Here is a 13089-nt window from a genome sequence, read left to right as displayed (position 1 = left end):
CTGCCAAAAAAGCCAATGCAGTCCTCGGCTGCATCAACAGAGGAATAGTATCAAGATCATGTGAAATATGAGTACTGCTATACACCATCCTGGTGTATAAGTTTTTAAGAAGATATTGGACAGTCATTTGTCCAGAATGGTACATAGTCTCCTGCTTGTACAGGGGGTTGGACTAAAAGACCTTCAAAGTCCCTTCCAACTATGTTATTTGTAGTCTAAGCCAGTTCCAATAGGAAAGGTGATAAACTGGCATGTTGAGCAATAATTGCATTGTTGTTTAGATAGTTTAAATCAGTGTATCCTGCATTCTGGATAACATAAAACAGATCTGTTGCTGTTTTGTCTGATCCGTCTTAAAATGTAATACCTGGAATTGGATATAGTGCTTGGGATGGGGTCTGACCAATACAAAATATAATAGAACTACTCCTTCCTATTCTTTGGAAGCTATACCTCAATAGTGTAGCTTAAAATTGCATTTGGCTGTTTCAGCCATATTGTTCCTGATTCATATTTAGCTTGTAATCAATTACTACTCTAAGCAAATTTTCACACATATTGTTACCAGGCCAAGTACTGCTCCTCCTATAGATGTGAATTTGATTTTTCCCCATTACATTTGCCTCTATTAAATTTAATTCTGTTGTGTTTAGCCAATTATCATTTTGAATCTTTTTTTTTTAGAATACTAGCTGTTCCCTCTAGTTTTGCATCATCTGCAAGTCTGATAAGCCTTTAATCCACCACTTTCTCTGAATCCTTACAGAAAGTGTTGAAGAGTACTGGGCTCAGAACCAACATCTATGTCATCTCACTCCAGATTTAAAGAGAAACCACTTTTTAACAATTTACGTATGATTTTAAGCCACTCATGGAATAATAATAATAATAATGATGATGATGATGATGATGATGATGATGATGATGATGATGATGTTGGAAGGGACCTTGGAGGTCATCTATGCCAACCCCCTGCTCAGGCAGGAAACCCTATACCATTTCAGACAAATGGTTGTCGGTCTCTTCTTAAAAACTTCCGGCGTTGGAACATTCACAGCTTCTGGAGGCAGGTTGTTCCACTGGTTAATTGTTCTAACTGTCAGAAAATTTCTCCTTAGTTCTAGGTTGCTTCTCTCTTTGGTTAGTTTCCATCCGTTGCTTCTTGTCCTGCCTTCAAGTGCTTTGGAGAATATGCTATCTAGGTAATATTCAACTATTTTGTTAATCAAAACGTTGCTATACAGTATAATGTTTTGCTGAATTGCAACATATTATGTCTACACTAATCCCAGATGCTACTAAGGAAATTATCTGATGAAAAATGTAATAAAATTAGCCTGACACCACCTGTTCTTGATAAATCCATCACAGATAATAGCTCTTACTGCATTATTTTCAAGATGTTTCTAATCTATTCTGTGGTTCCCTAAATCCATCTTAGCCTGCTTTTTGAAGAGCAGCATTTGTCATACTCTAGTCATCTGGTATGTCATCAATTCATGAGGTTTTCTTAAGTGGATTGGTTAGAGATTCAGCAAGACTTAAGCTCTTGGAGATATGAATTCCTTCAAGGTCAATACATACTCCCTGACTATATTTCTATCAAACTCAGGCTACAATCCCTCTCTCCTGCCAACATGTCATAAATACTCCATGGGACACATATCCTGGATGGCAAGGATCTCATTGTTGGATTGTAAAGACTGACTGCAAATTAAAACTGGGGAGCATGTGGCTTCTGGTTTGTGCGCGCAGCACCAGCGGACGCGCGGTAAGAAGCCTCTCCCCGCCGTCCGATCTATCGTCCTTGAAGGACCCTGAAAAGGGTCGAAAGTCACCCTGGAGGGGTGACCACTGTGAGGAGGCCCTTCTTGTGAACACGGAAGGGCGGCAGCCCTCTGTTTGATCCAGAGCAGCTCCTCTGGCCCAAAGAAGAAGAGATTGGCCATTAAGATGGCCGATCATTAAGCCGTTCCCTGCCGAAAGCCAAAAGCACCATCAAGCACAACGAAGCAATCTGGAGGATCTGGGTGAGACCTTACCTTTCTTATTCCCCTAACTACTTTACTGTGGGACCTTTTTGAAAATCTCCTCCCCCTCTTTTGAAAGATCGGCAACTGCTTACTTAGGGAACAAAAATTTTAAAGCCTTAAAAGAAACCAAATGACTAAGCTAAAAAATTAAGCGACCTTATTTGTACCTTTGAAATTCCTGGGCATTTAAAGAGCTTTTATTTCTGCGGGGACCTACTACCCTATTTTCTGCTTAAGCTGTGAAAGAAGAGGAAAAGAAAAAATACTGATTAATTGGATAAAAGCCTCATATCAGTCTGGAAAAAGATTTTACACATTTTATATGCTATTGATGACATTTTGTGGCAAAACCTGATATAGCAACTAAACCTTTTCTTTATTGTGAGAGCTGGCTGAAACACAGATTTGTCCTTGACACTATCTTTAAAGATAAGAATTGGGAACACCTGGCACCAAAAACAATCTCTAGGAATAGTGGAGGTGGACACTCACTGACTCTTATTAAAATAGCCTCCACGAAAGACCTACCTGTAAACATCAAAGAAATGGAGGATTATATTCCACCACTTAACTATAAACTGATACTTGAAACAATTCTGGCACTGACTGCAAGATAAATCTGACAGCTTAAATCTACCAAATGAAACTTTGATTTTAAATGATGAATTGACAATCCAAAAACAAATAGAAGAGGAAATTAACATCAAAATAGGAGACCCTAAAGAACAATAAATACAATCTATTGAGAACCTTGATGCCTAAATCTCGATTTTAACTATAAAAACTACAATTCAAAAAACAATAGAAGCCGAAGAAAGCAACACTAAGACGGAAGATACCAAAGGCTTTCAAATACAGTATGTTGAGAACCTAGCCAACCAAATAATAACTATAACATCGGTCATCCCCTCTTATCTAAGCCAGATGGAATTGGAAGAAGAAGACCAGACTGAACTAATGACAACTATACCATACCAAACATCGAGAATTGATCTATTAAAGCAACATCTTAATGATTACAAAGGGGACATTTTTTTGCAAAATTGACAATTGGATAGTCTCCCTGGATTTAAACTATGTGTTGGAAGAAAGGGAGACACATTTGAGAATCTAAAGGCACTGATATGAAAACCTGATTGGCACAAAAAGAACACGAGAGTTAGATTTAAAAGATTGGATTTGTCTTTCTGTTGGGACTTGTAATGATAGAGCTTAAAATTTCTTTTAATGGGCTAAGGGGAATCTTTAAAAGATATAAACTGATTCTATACTTAGGTTTTAGATCTTTAAGGGAAAGCAAAATTAGCTATCAGAACATAACTTTGAATTATAGAATTTGGAATGATATAATAAAAACCTTATTTTAATAATTGATGAACTATTAAGATGATAAATAGAATATATTTGTTGTAATGATAGAGATTAAAATTTCTCTTAATGGGCTAAGGGAATTTTTAAAAGATATAAACTGATTTTATATTTTACTTCTAGACTTCTAAGGGAAAGGAAAGTTAGCTATTAGAATTGATTTATATTATAGAATCTGGAAGGATACAACAAAAGATATTTTTTTAATAATTGGTGAACTATTAAGATGATAAACAGAATATACTTGTATAAAATAAGAATGCACTGAAATGAACAATGTATGTATTTTAGACAGGATAATTACTATATAATGAAATGGGGGAAATGTGGGTTACCTGAAAATTAAGTTTTCTTCTATATATTACAGGCTACTTTGAAATATTCTATTGCAATTAGGTAAAATTCAAAAACAGGACATGGATATGTATAAGTGAAAATATATTGAAAATTGTTCTAATTGATTTTGTCACAATTAGAAATGTATTAATTTGATTAATTTGATTATGTTACCATAACTAAGGGAATCGGAGAGGGAATTCTTGTTGATGTAACTTGAGCTATCTACAAATGATTTTGTTATTTGCTATTGTTTACTTTTAACTACCCAACCACTGTATTGCTTCATAAATAACTGGATGTAAAATTAAAAAATTAATAAAACCTGTATTTAAAAAAAACAAAAACTAGGGAACATGAAGCTTCAGCTTAGTGGAAACAAAGAAAGTTCATTTGAAAATAAATGAAACAAATTAAAAAAAAACCAGGTAATTCAAAAGCAGGCATGTCAAACTGCCGGCCCACGGGCTGGATGCGTCATGCCAAAACCGTGCCCACCCCATTGCTGGCAATGGGGAAAAAGTCACAATACGTCATGCGATGTCACGTGACATTGCGAGTTTGACATGCCTATTCTAAAGGATAGATCAAAGCCTGGTATCAAGTAGCTTTTCTCCTCTTAATCAGTTTGTACATCATATGCAAATTCTGCTTGGTGTCTAACTCTGAAAAATGCATTATAACATGACAGAATTAGACAACTGATGCCCCTGGCTTTTATATTCTCGAAAGTGATAAACATACTACTAAACCATTCTCTAAAAAGGAAGTAGTTATAATATTACAGTATTACTGTGGGCAAAGAGATTTCTTTTTTCAGTTTGTTCCATTGTACATATCACTAATTGTTTATTTCTGAAAAAGCCAAAAGCAAAGCAAGCATGGCTCGGTCAATCTGTTTTCTGTTTGTAGCTTTATTTTATTTTATTTTATTTATACACATACATACATACATACATACATACAGTACATACATACATACATACTTGTAAACTGCTTCAATTTAGATGAGTCTGGGCAAACCAGTACAAAATTAATATTTCCATACTTTAAAAACAGCCTTAAGATTATAATAACATTTTTAGAGGGATGGGTGGAACACACAAAGCAGACCAGAAATAGGTAGTTAACTACAAGCCAATCATGTTTTCTCATTTGTTAAGTCACAGTTGCAACTAGAAAGCCAACAACGTCTTGTTTTCAGATTGTACGTTACTTCCCTAAAAAACCCTCAGGGTTTATTCATTGAACAATACACCAAGTAAAAAACAATACCACTTAGATAAATTCAGTGTTTTTACAGCTTAGATGAACTCTATCACTATTAAAAAAAATTATGACAAAAGAACTGCCTACACTCTCCCTTCTTTGATTTTCTCTTCTTTGGGAGACTCCTACCTTCGCCTATGCGACCAATATTTTGCCTCCAGGTGTGTTTAAACAATAAGTGCAATAAGTGACATAATTAATCAGCAGCTGTACAAACTACATGTGATGGGGCAGAGAATTTCAGTCCAATATTGAATTAAGATCATTGTGGGGGGGAAAAAACCGCTACAAGAAATGGTGAAGTCAGGCTATGCTTCCTTGAAAACCGCCAAAATCAATTACAGGTAGTCTTCGGCTTAGAACAGTTCATTTAGTGAATGTTTGAAGTTATAACATAACTGAAAAAAATGTGACCATTTTTTCACTTACGACCACTGCAGCATCACTATGGGCATGTGGTCAAAATATGGATGCTTGGCAACTGTTTCATATTTATGACAGTTGCAGTGTTCCGGGATCATGTGATCACCTTTTGAGACCTTCCGGCAAGTAAAGTCAATAGGGAAGCCAGATTCACTTAACAACCATGTTACTAAATTAAGCACTTCAATGATACATTTAACAACTATGGCAAGAAAGGTTGTAAAATGGGGCCAAATTCACTTAATGACTGTTTCACTTAGCAACAGAAATTTTGGGCTCAATTGTCATAAGTGGAAGACTATCTGTAGTCTGATGTTCTTTAATCCTTCCTTCACCTAATTTTTTTTTAAAAAAAAATATCCAGTCAATTAGTGCTTGCGGGTCTGCAAGAAAGTAGGATTGCATTATCACAAACACAGGTCCTCTGGCTTTTAATCAAGCATTTCAGGCAGTAGACTTAGCAGAAAATACAAAACTATTTTATACAAGACCGTTTCAAGAGTAGTTAGAATCTCCAAAAAGTTAATTCAGTAACCATATAATAACTCTACAAAGTCTTGGATTTAGTCTAAAAAAGCAACTTGCCTACCGCCCTTTCAATTCTATGGTTTAGATTGTTATTTTTCAACCTTGGCAACTTTAAGACAAGTGGACTTTAACTCCCAGAATTTCTGCGAGTTGAAGTCCACCTGTCTGAAAAACACTGGTTAGATGAAATGAATTGAGGATATCCAATCTCTCACTTTGCCCTCTTTACTGCTAGATCAACCAATCTTTGACTTTCAAACAGGGAAGACTGTCAGGGTGAAACGGAACAGAAGCAGTTGGCAGGGCAATATTTTGTTGAAGTCTTCCAATCCTAATTCTGGGGATAAGGAAGTATAATCCTCATATGGTCTCTTATTAGAGATTAGACCTCTGATTAGTCTGGAATTTCATTTGCACCCTTGGAGCAAAGTACCTCTTTCTCAGGTCAGAAACCACAGCGACTTTCTAACTCTACTTAAGTTCCTCTTGATAATTACAGCCCGGTATCTACCACTGGAAGCATTGTGCCACCACTTGGAACCAAGTCCTTGTTATTTCTAAGAAAACTGACACTGCTGAACAGCTATAGTATACTCATCTACTAGCAGCTGCAGGGCAAACAAAACCCAACCTCTGCACATGTATTGTTGAAAACCACGACCTACTTTCTTACCCCTGTTAATTCTACAAGGAACTGAAATCTGTGCCAACTTGCACCAACAGCATAACATGGTTTATGACACAATTACTTAGTTTTGGAGAGCTCGTAGTTAAAGGCTTTCCTGGTTAGAACCTCCCCTCAAGGGTCATCTGATGAGTTTGGGAATGTCACACGACTTATAGGGTGCCATGTTAATATATCTTATGAAAGGCATTTGCAGTCTTCTTGCCAAAAGTGTATTAAATGTTACGGTACACACTGTAATGAAAAAGACAGGTTGCTCTTTAACAATGTACTTTGGCAAAGAATCTCACCTTGTGCAAGAAGAAATGGCAATTCCATTTGTATCCTTAAAAGACAGGGTCAGCATTTGTGGTATCATTTTACAGATCCTTGGCACAAGGTTGAGGAAATGAATGTTACCAGAAGGAAGAAAACACAAGAATGCAGTGCAGCAATACAGGCAGCATGTACCAGTGGAAAGTTACATTTGGATCTAGCTTCAAATATGCAATGAACCTATTGGGCAATTTTTTTAAAAATGCAAACAGCTCAATACAACAGAGTACTTTTTTTCATTTCTAAAATAATGCACTGAAAAAAAAACCAACATGCCATTTTACAATAGTATCTATGAAAAGGAAAATTAAGCAGCAAAATCCAATACTGATACATTATCAAGCATAGAGTACACTTTGAAGCTTCCCTCTGATATGTACTAATTACAGATACATACACACTTTGTTCAGCAAATTAAATTCCTGCTTCTCAGAACCTAAATTACAGATCAAAAACTCTAAATAGGCAAATAATTAAATAGTTATTAGGGGACAATGGAATGGAAAGGAAAAACAATCTCTTTCTAAGTTTCTAAGTTTATTAGAACAAGATTTGTTAGAAGAACAGGTAAAAGAAACAATGTTAATCTGGAGCAAAAATTTCAGTTACAGTATTGACCTAGATAATTGAAAATCACTATAGGATAGAAACAGGAGGTTAACACTAGCCACCTCCTATAAAGAAAATTTATACAAGATGTTTTATAGCTGGCACCTTCCCCCTACAAGGCTAGCAAAAATAGATAAAAAAATCTCACCGACATGCTGGAAATGCAGAAACTTCCAGGGACTTACTATCACATGTGGTGGGAATGTCCAAAAGCGCGAAATTTTTGACATTGGATAAAAAATTGGTTGGAAGAAATATTACAAAAAAATTGATTTAAAACCAGAAACCTTCTTATTAGGGATTATTAATGATAAACTTAGCAAAGCATCTTTCTACTTACTATTGCATATTTTAACAGCAGCAAGATTGGCCTATGCCCAAAAATTGAAAAAAAAAGGAAACCCCCACTGAAGAAGAAATAATAAATAAAATTTTATCCAGCGCTGAAATGGACAAGTTAACTTTAGAGATTAAAAATAAAACTGAAACAGAGTATTATGAAATTTGGAAAAATTTGTACGATTGGTTAGAGATAAGGAGGATCGTTGAGATGACTATCGATTGATTAGTTGATAATGTAAGGACTTCTTATTAGCACCTATATCAGGACACAACTGAAAGATATGTAAATACAACATTGACGACTGAAAGATGGTCTACCAGAAAATTTACAGATGTTATATGTACATTTTGTTATACTCTGTCCCATCATAGAATGTATTTTAAGTTTCTGTTTTTCTTTCTGTAACATAAGGTAATACTAATAACAGTGTTGTAGCCAGGGAAGTTGAATCATGTCCACTTTTGTTTTTAAATGTGCATTTAATAAAATTTAAAAAAAAAGAAAGAAAGAAAATTGGAGATATGAAGGGAACGTTTCATGCAAAGATGGGCATGATAAAGGACCAAAATGGCAGGGACCTAACAGAGGCGGAAGAGATTAAGAAGAGGTAGCAAAACTACACAGAAGAACTATACAAGAAAGAGCTTAACGTCCCAGATAACCAGAATTGAATGGTCACTGACCCCGAGCCAGACATCCTAGAATGTGAAGTGAAGCCTTAGGAAATCTGAGCAACAGCAAAGCAAGTGGAGGTGACAGTATTCCAGCTGAGCTATTCAAAATCTTAAAGCACGATGCAGTAAGAGTGCTACACTCAATTTGCCAGCAAATCTGGAAAACTCAACAGTGGCCACAGAATTGGAAAAGGTCAGTTTACATTTCAATTCCAAAGAAAGGCAGTGCCAAAGAATGTTCAAACTATCGCACCATTGCACTCATTTCACATGCTAGTAAAGTTATGCTTAAAATCCTACAAGCTAGACTCCAGCAGTATGTGGATTGAGAACTACCAGAAGTTCAGGAAGGATTTTGAAGAGGCAGAGGAACTAGAGATCAAATTGCCAACATATGTTGGATCATGGAGAAAGCTAGAGAGTTCCAGAAAAACATCTACTTCTGCTTCATTGACTATGCTAAAGCCTTTGATTGTGTGGATCATAACAAACTGTGGCAAGTTCTTAAAGAGATGAGAGTACCAGACCATCTTATTTGTCTCTTGAGAAACCTATATGCAGATCAAGAAGCAATGGTGAGAACTGGACACGGAACCACTGATTGGTTCAAAATTGGGAAAGGAGTCTGGCAAGGCTGTATACTGTCGCCCTGCCTATTTAACCTATATACAGAGCACATCATGAGAAAGGCAGGGCTAGATGAATCAAAAATTGGAATTAAGATTGCTGGGAGAAATATCAACAACCTAGGATATGCAGATGATACCACTGTAATGGCAGAAAATGAAGAGGAATTAAAGAGCCTCTTGATGCGTGTGAAGAAGGAGAGTGCAAAAGTGGACTTGAAACTTAACATTAAGAAAACCAAGATCATGGCATCCGGCCCTCTCAATTCCTGGCAAATAGAGGGGGAAGAAATGGAGGTAGTGACATATTTTATTTCCTTAGGCTCCAAGATCACCGTAGATGGGGACAGCAGCCAAGAAATTTAAAGACACTTGCTCCTGGGGAGGAAAGCTATGGCAAATGTAGACAGCATACTAAAAAGCAGAGACATCACCCTGCCAACAAAAGTGCATATAGTCAAGGCCATGGTTTTCCCAGTTGCAATGTATGGCTGTGAAAGTTGGACCATAAGGAAGACTGAGCGCCAAAAAATTGAACTATGGTGCTGGAGAAGATTCCTGCGAGTCCCTTGGACTGCAAGGCATTCAAACCAGTTAGTTCTAGAGATCAACCCTGACTGCTCTTTAGAAGGCCAGATCCTGAAGTTGAAACTCAAATACTTTGGCCACGTAGAGAAGGAAGGACTCACTGGAGAAGAGCCTAATGGTGGGAAATATTGAGGGCAGGGGACGACAGAGAATGAGGTGGCTGGATGGCGTGAGTTTAAATGGACTCCAGAAGATGGTAGAGGACAGGAAGGCCTGGAGGAATGTTGAGCATGGGGTCGCGATGGGTCGGACACGACTTCGCAACTAACAACAACAAATTCTTACCTCCATTCTATACCCTTAGTTTGAGGAATGCAAAGTGATTATAAGGTAAAAGAAAAATAGCAACTATACATTGGATATAAATGGTATATCTCACGTAACAACTGTAATAATCACAAAACAACTTTAAAATTTGAAATCAATCAATCAATCAATCAATCAATCAATCAATCCTCGGCAAAATGCGAGTTAGCAAATGAGAACATACCTTTAGAAAGCACTGTAAACAATCCAGGGTTAGGAGACAGAACTAGTCATGATCTTCTTTCCTACATTTTTGAATATGCAGAAACCTTGGCCTGGATAAATGTAAGACAATCACAAAATTAAATCTTACTAAAAAGAGTATAGAAGTTAAAAAGGGAGCTTTGTAGCACTTTAAAGACTAGTACATTTTACAGTATGAGCTTTCTTGGAATTTATTAAATGTTGAAAGTTTTATAATCCCTTAATAATATGTTAGAATGGTTTTAACTAAGAACTGTAGGTTACAAAGAGTTCATGGAATTGTTTGTATCTGGAGATAAAGATGTTAATTAATTTTTTCATGATATAAATAAATTTCCAAGCTATTCTTAAGTTTCACAAGAGTCATTTTAATACTCCAGGTGTTCAATGAAAAGAATAAAGTACAATATTTGGCCCAGCATCTGCATAATATACAAATAAAGTGAAACATGTTCAACAACATTTCTCTGTATTCTACGCAGAAAGCAACATATCTCTTCAATGTTTCCTATGCTTCCATAAAACTCTTTGATGCACAGCATTTATATACTCAACTCAACTTTGGCTTCATAATATACAGGTAGTCTTTGACTTATGACCACAAGTGAGTCCAAAATTTCTGTTGGTAAGCAAGACATTTGTTAAGTGAGTTTTCCTCCATTTTTATTATCTTTCTTGCCACAGTTGCTAAGTGAATCACTGCAGTTGTTAAATTAATGACATGGTTGTGAAGGGACATGATCTGTCTTCCCCGTTGATTGTGCTTTTCGGAAGGTTGCAAAAGGTGATCCCATGACTTTGGGACACTGCAACTGTCATAAATATGAATCAGTTGCCAAACATGTGAATTTTGATCACCTGACCATGGGGATACTGCAATGGTCGTAAAACGGTTATAAATCACTTTTGCCAGTGCCGTTGTAACTTTGAACAGCCACTGAATGAACTGTTGTAAGTCGAGGTCTACCTATATTGTGGGCTGCCAATAGAGCTTGGTACAAGGGTTCTATAAGACGCTTGCTGCATTAAGAAACAAGAAAAATGAAAATCTAGGAATCTTCCCCATCTTACTTTCCACAGAAGTCCTTGTGTGTAGCAGATACAAAGAGGAACAAATCAGGATGATCGGACAGCCAATTTGTTACCATTTTGGGGTGCCTGGGGTCAACCTCCAAATACACACTCCTGAAAGAAGAAAACAACAACCATCTTTATTAAAACTTGCTTCAATGAAAAATACACAAAATAGCATGCTGTGAATCTGGTTCCAGTGGAGTTTTGTAAAGGCATACTGGGGTGGGTTTTGCAATGATTCAAAGACCCTAAACTTCCAATTTAACCATATTTATGGCTTGCTTTTGGCAGCTTTTTGGTTTTATTATGAGTTAAATGAAAAATTGGATAAATGCTGATGCAAGCATATGCCCCTTAGGTGGAGGTCTCTCCAATCAGACTCTAAGTTATGAGAAAGAACTCTCCCAGTTCATCACGCAGTGGATCCTACATTCTTGTAGAGAAAAGTTCATTTAATGCAGTATGTGAAATCCATTGTTATTAATCTCTTTATCAGAGAAAAATAAACCCTATTTCTTTTATTGTATAAACTGATGAATATTTATATGAATAGTATCGGTTTAAAGTTTGGTCTGTTTTCAGGAGCAGCTTTGCCCAAGTGACTTCCCCAATTTTTTTGTGTGCTAGCTTCTCCCTTCCATCAAAGCAATTCAAGCATTTTTTTTACTGTAAGTCATTTCCTCATTTATTGAAATGTGAACATTATTATGTAGTCATTTCTATGTAAGTTAGTCAGTTTTTGGTTTTTCTAGTTTTACTGTTTCTTTTATTTTATTGTTGCATATATTGATTTATTTTTGGATGGTAAGCCACCAGAGATTTCCCTGGAGACCTCAGTAACTCATCCTCTTTTATCTTTGTATCATTTAGAATCATTTGCATCTCTTCTTGTCTTTTTGTTCATCATTTTGTTCTGCTGAATAATTGCCTTTGCAAGAATGCTCTACTGGCATCCCATACTATTTTATTATCAGTGTACTTATTGAAATTATTCTAAAAAAAATAAGACACTTTTTACATTTTTTCACTATCAATATACATTGTAGTAATATTTCATTTGATCTCCATCTATAGATCCAACTTTCTTCTTGTATATTAAAATCACTAAATTATGGGCACAGAACATTTTTGGCAATATTTCAACTTTGTTAGCATAAGTGGCCAAATTTTGATTCTATTCTGGAGAAAGAGCTAAGTCAGGGGTGTCAAACTGCCGGCCCATGGGCCGGACGTGTCATCCGGAAGCCGCGCCCACCCCATTGCCAGCAATGATTAAAAGGCTCCAATATGTTGCGCGACGTCACGTGACATCGCGGGTTTGACATGTCTGATCTAAGTCTTTCTGAAAAATAAGTATATTTTTTAGAATCACCACTTTTATGTCTCCATATATTAATTAATTCAAGTTTATTCATCATTTTGAAGAATATTCTTGGTAGTTTATCTTGCATCATTTAAATTCTCTTTACTGGTGATCTGTTTTATTGTGGGCAGATTACTCCATTCCAGTCTCCCTCAAGGCACCAGTTTACATATGACAGCTCTATTAATTTTCACTTAGGTCCATAGAAAAATACAGATTTATTTTGGTTTGGAGCATAAATTTCCACTAAAAAGATCTTACTTTTATTTAAATGGTACAGATAGTCCTTGACTTACAACAGTTCATTCAGTGACTGTTCAAAGTTACAACAGCACTGGAAAAGGT

General features: G+C 36.2%; 1 protein-coding gene across 2 annotated transcripts in view; it reads right to left on the bottom strand.

Annotated features, from left to right (window-relative positions):
* Positions 1–13089, bottom strand: part of HEMK1 (HemK methyltransferase 1, mitochondrial release factors N(5)-glutamine) — an 81453-nt gene that overhangs the window by 8557 nt on the left and 59807 nt on the right. The window contains exon 10 of one of the 2 annotated variants that reach the window (XM_081316812.1): positions 11379–11492. In XM_081316812.1, coding sequence (XP_081172938.1) covers positions 11379–11492 — 114 coding nt within the window. Of the gene's footprint in view, positions 1–11378; positions 11493–13089 lie in introns of those variants that run through there. The other variant, XM_081316813.1, reaches the window with a different exon arrangement.

The sequence above is a fragment of the Vipera berus genome, assembly GCF_964194415.1.
Source record: "Vipera berus genome assembly, chromosome: 2".
NCBI classification, from domain to species: Eukaryota; Metazoa; Chordata; class Lepidosauria; order Squamata; family Viperidae; genus Vipera; species Vipera berus.
Note: the sequence above shows the minus strand (reverse complement) of the source record. Positions and strands in the feature narration are given on the sequence as shown.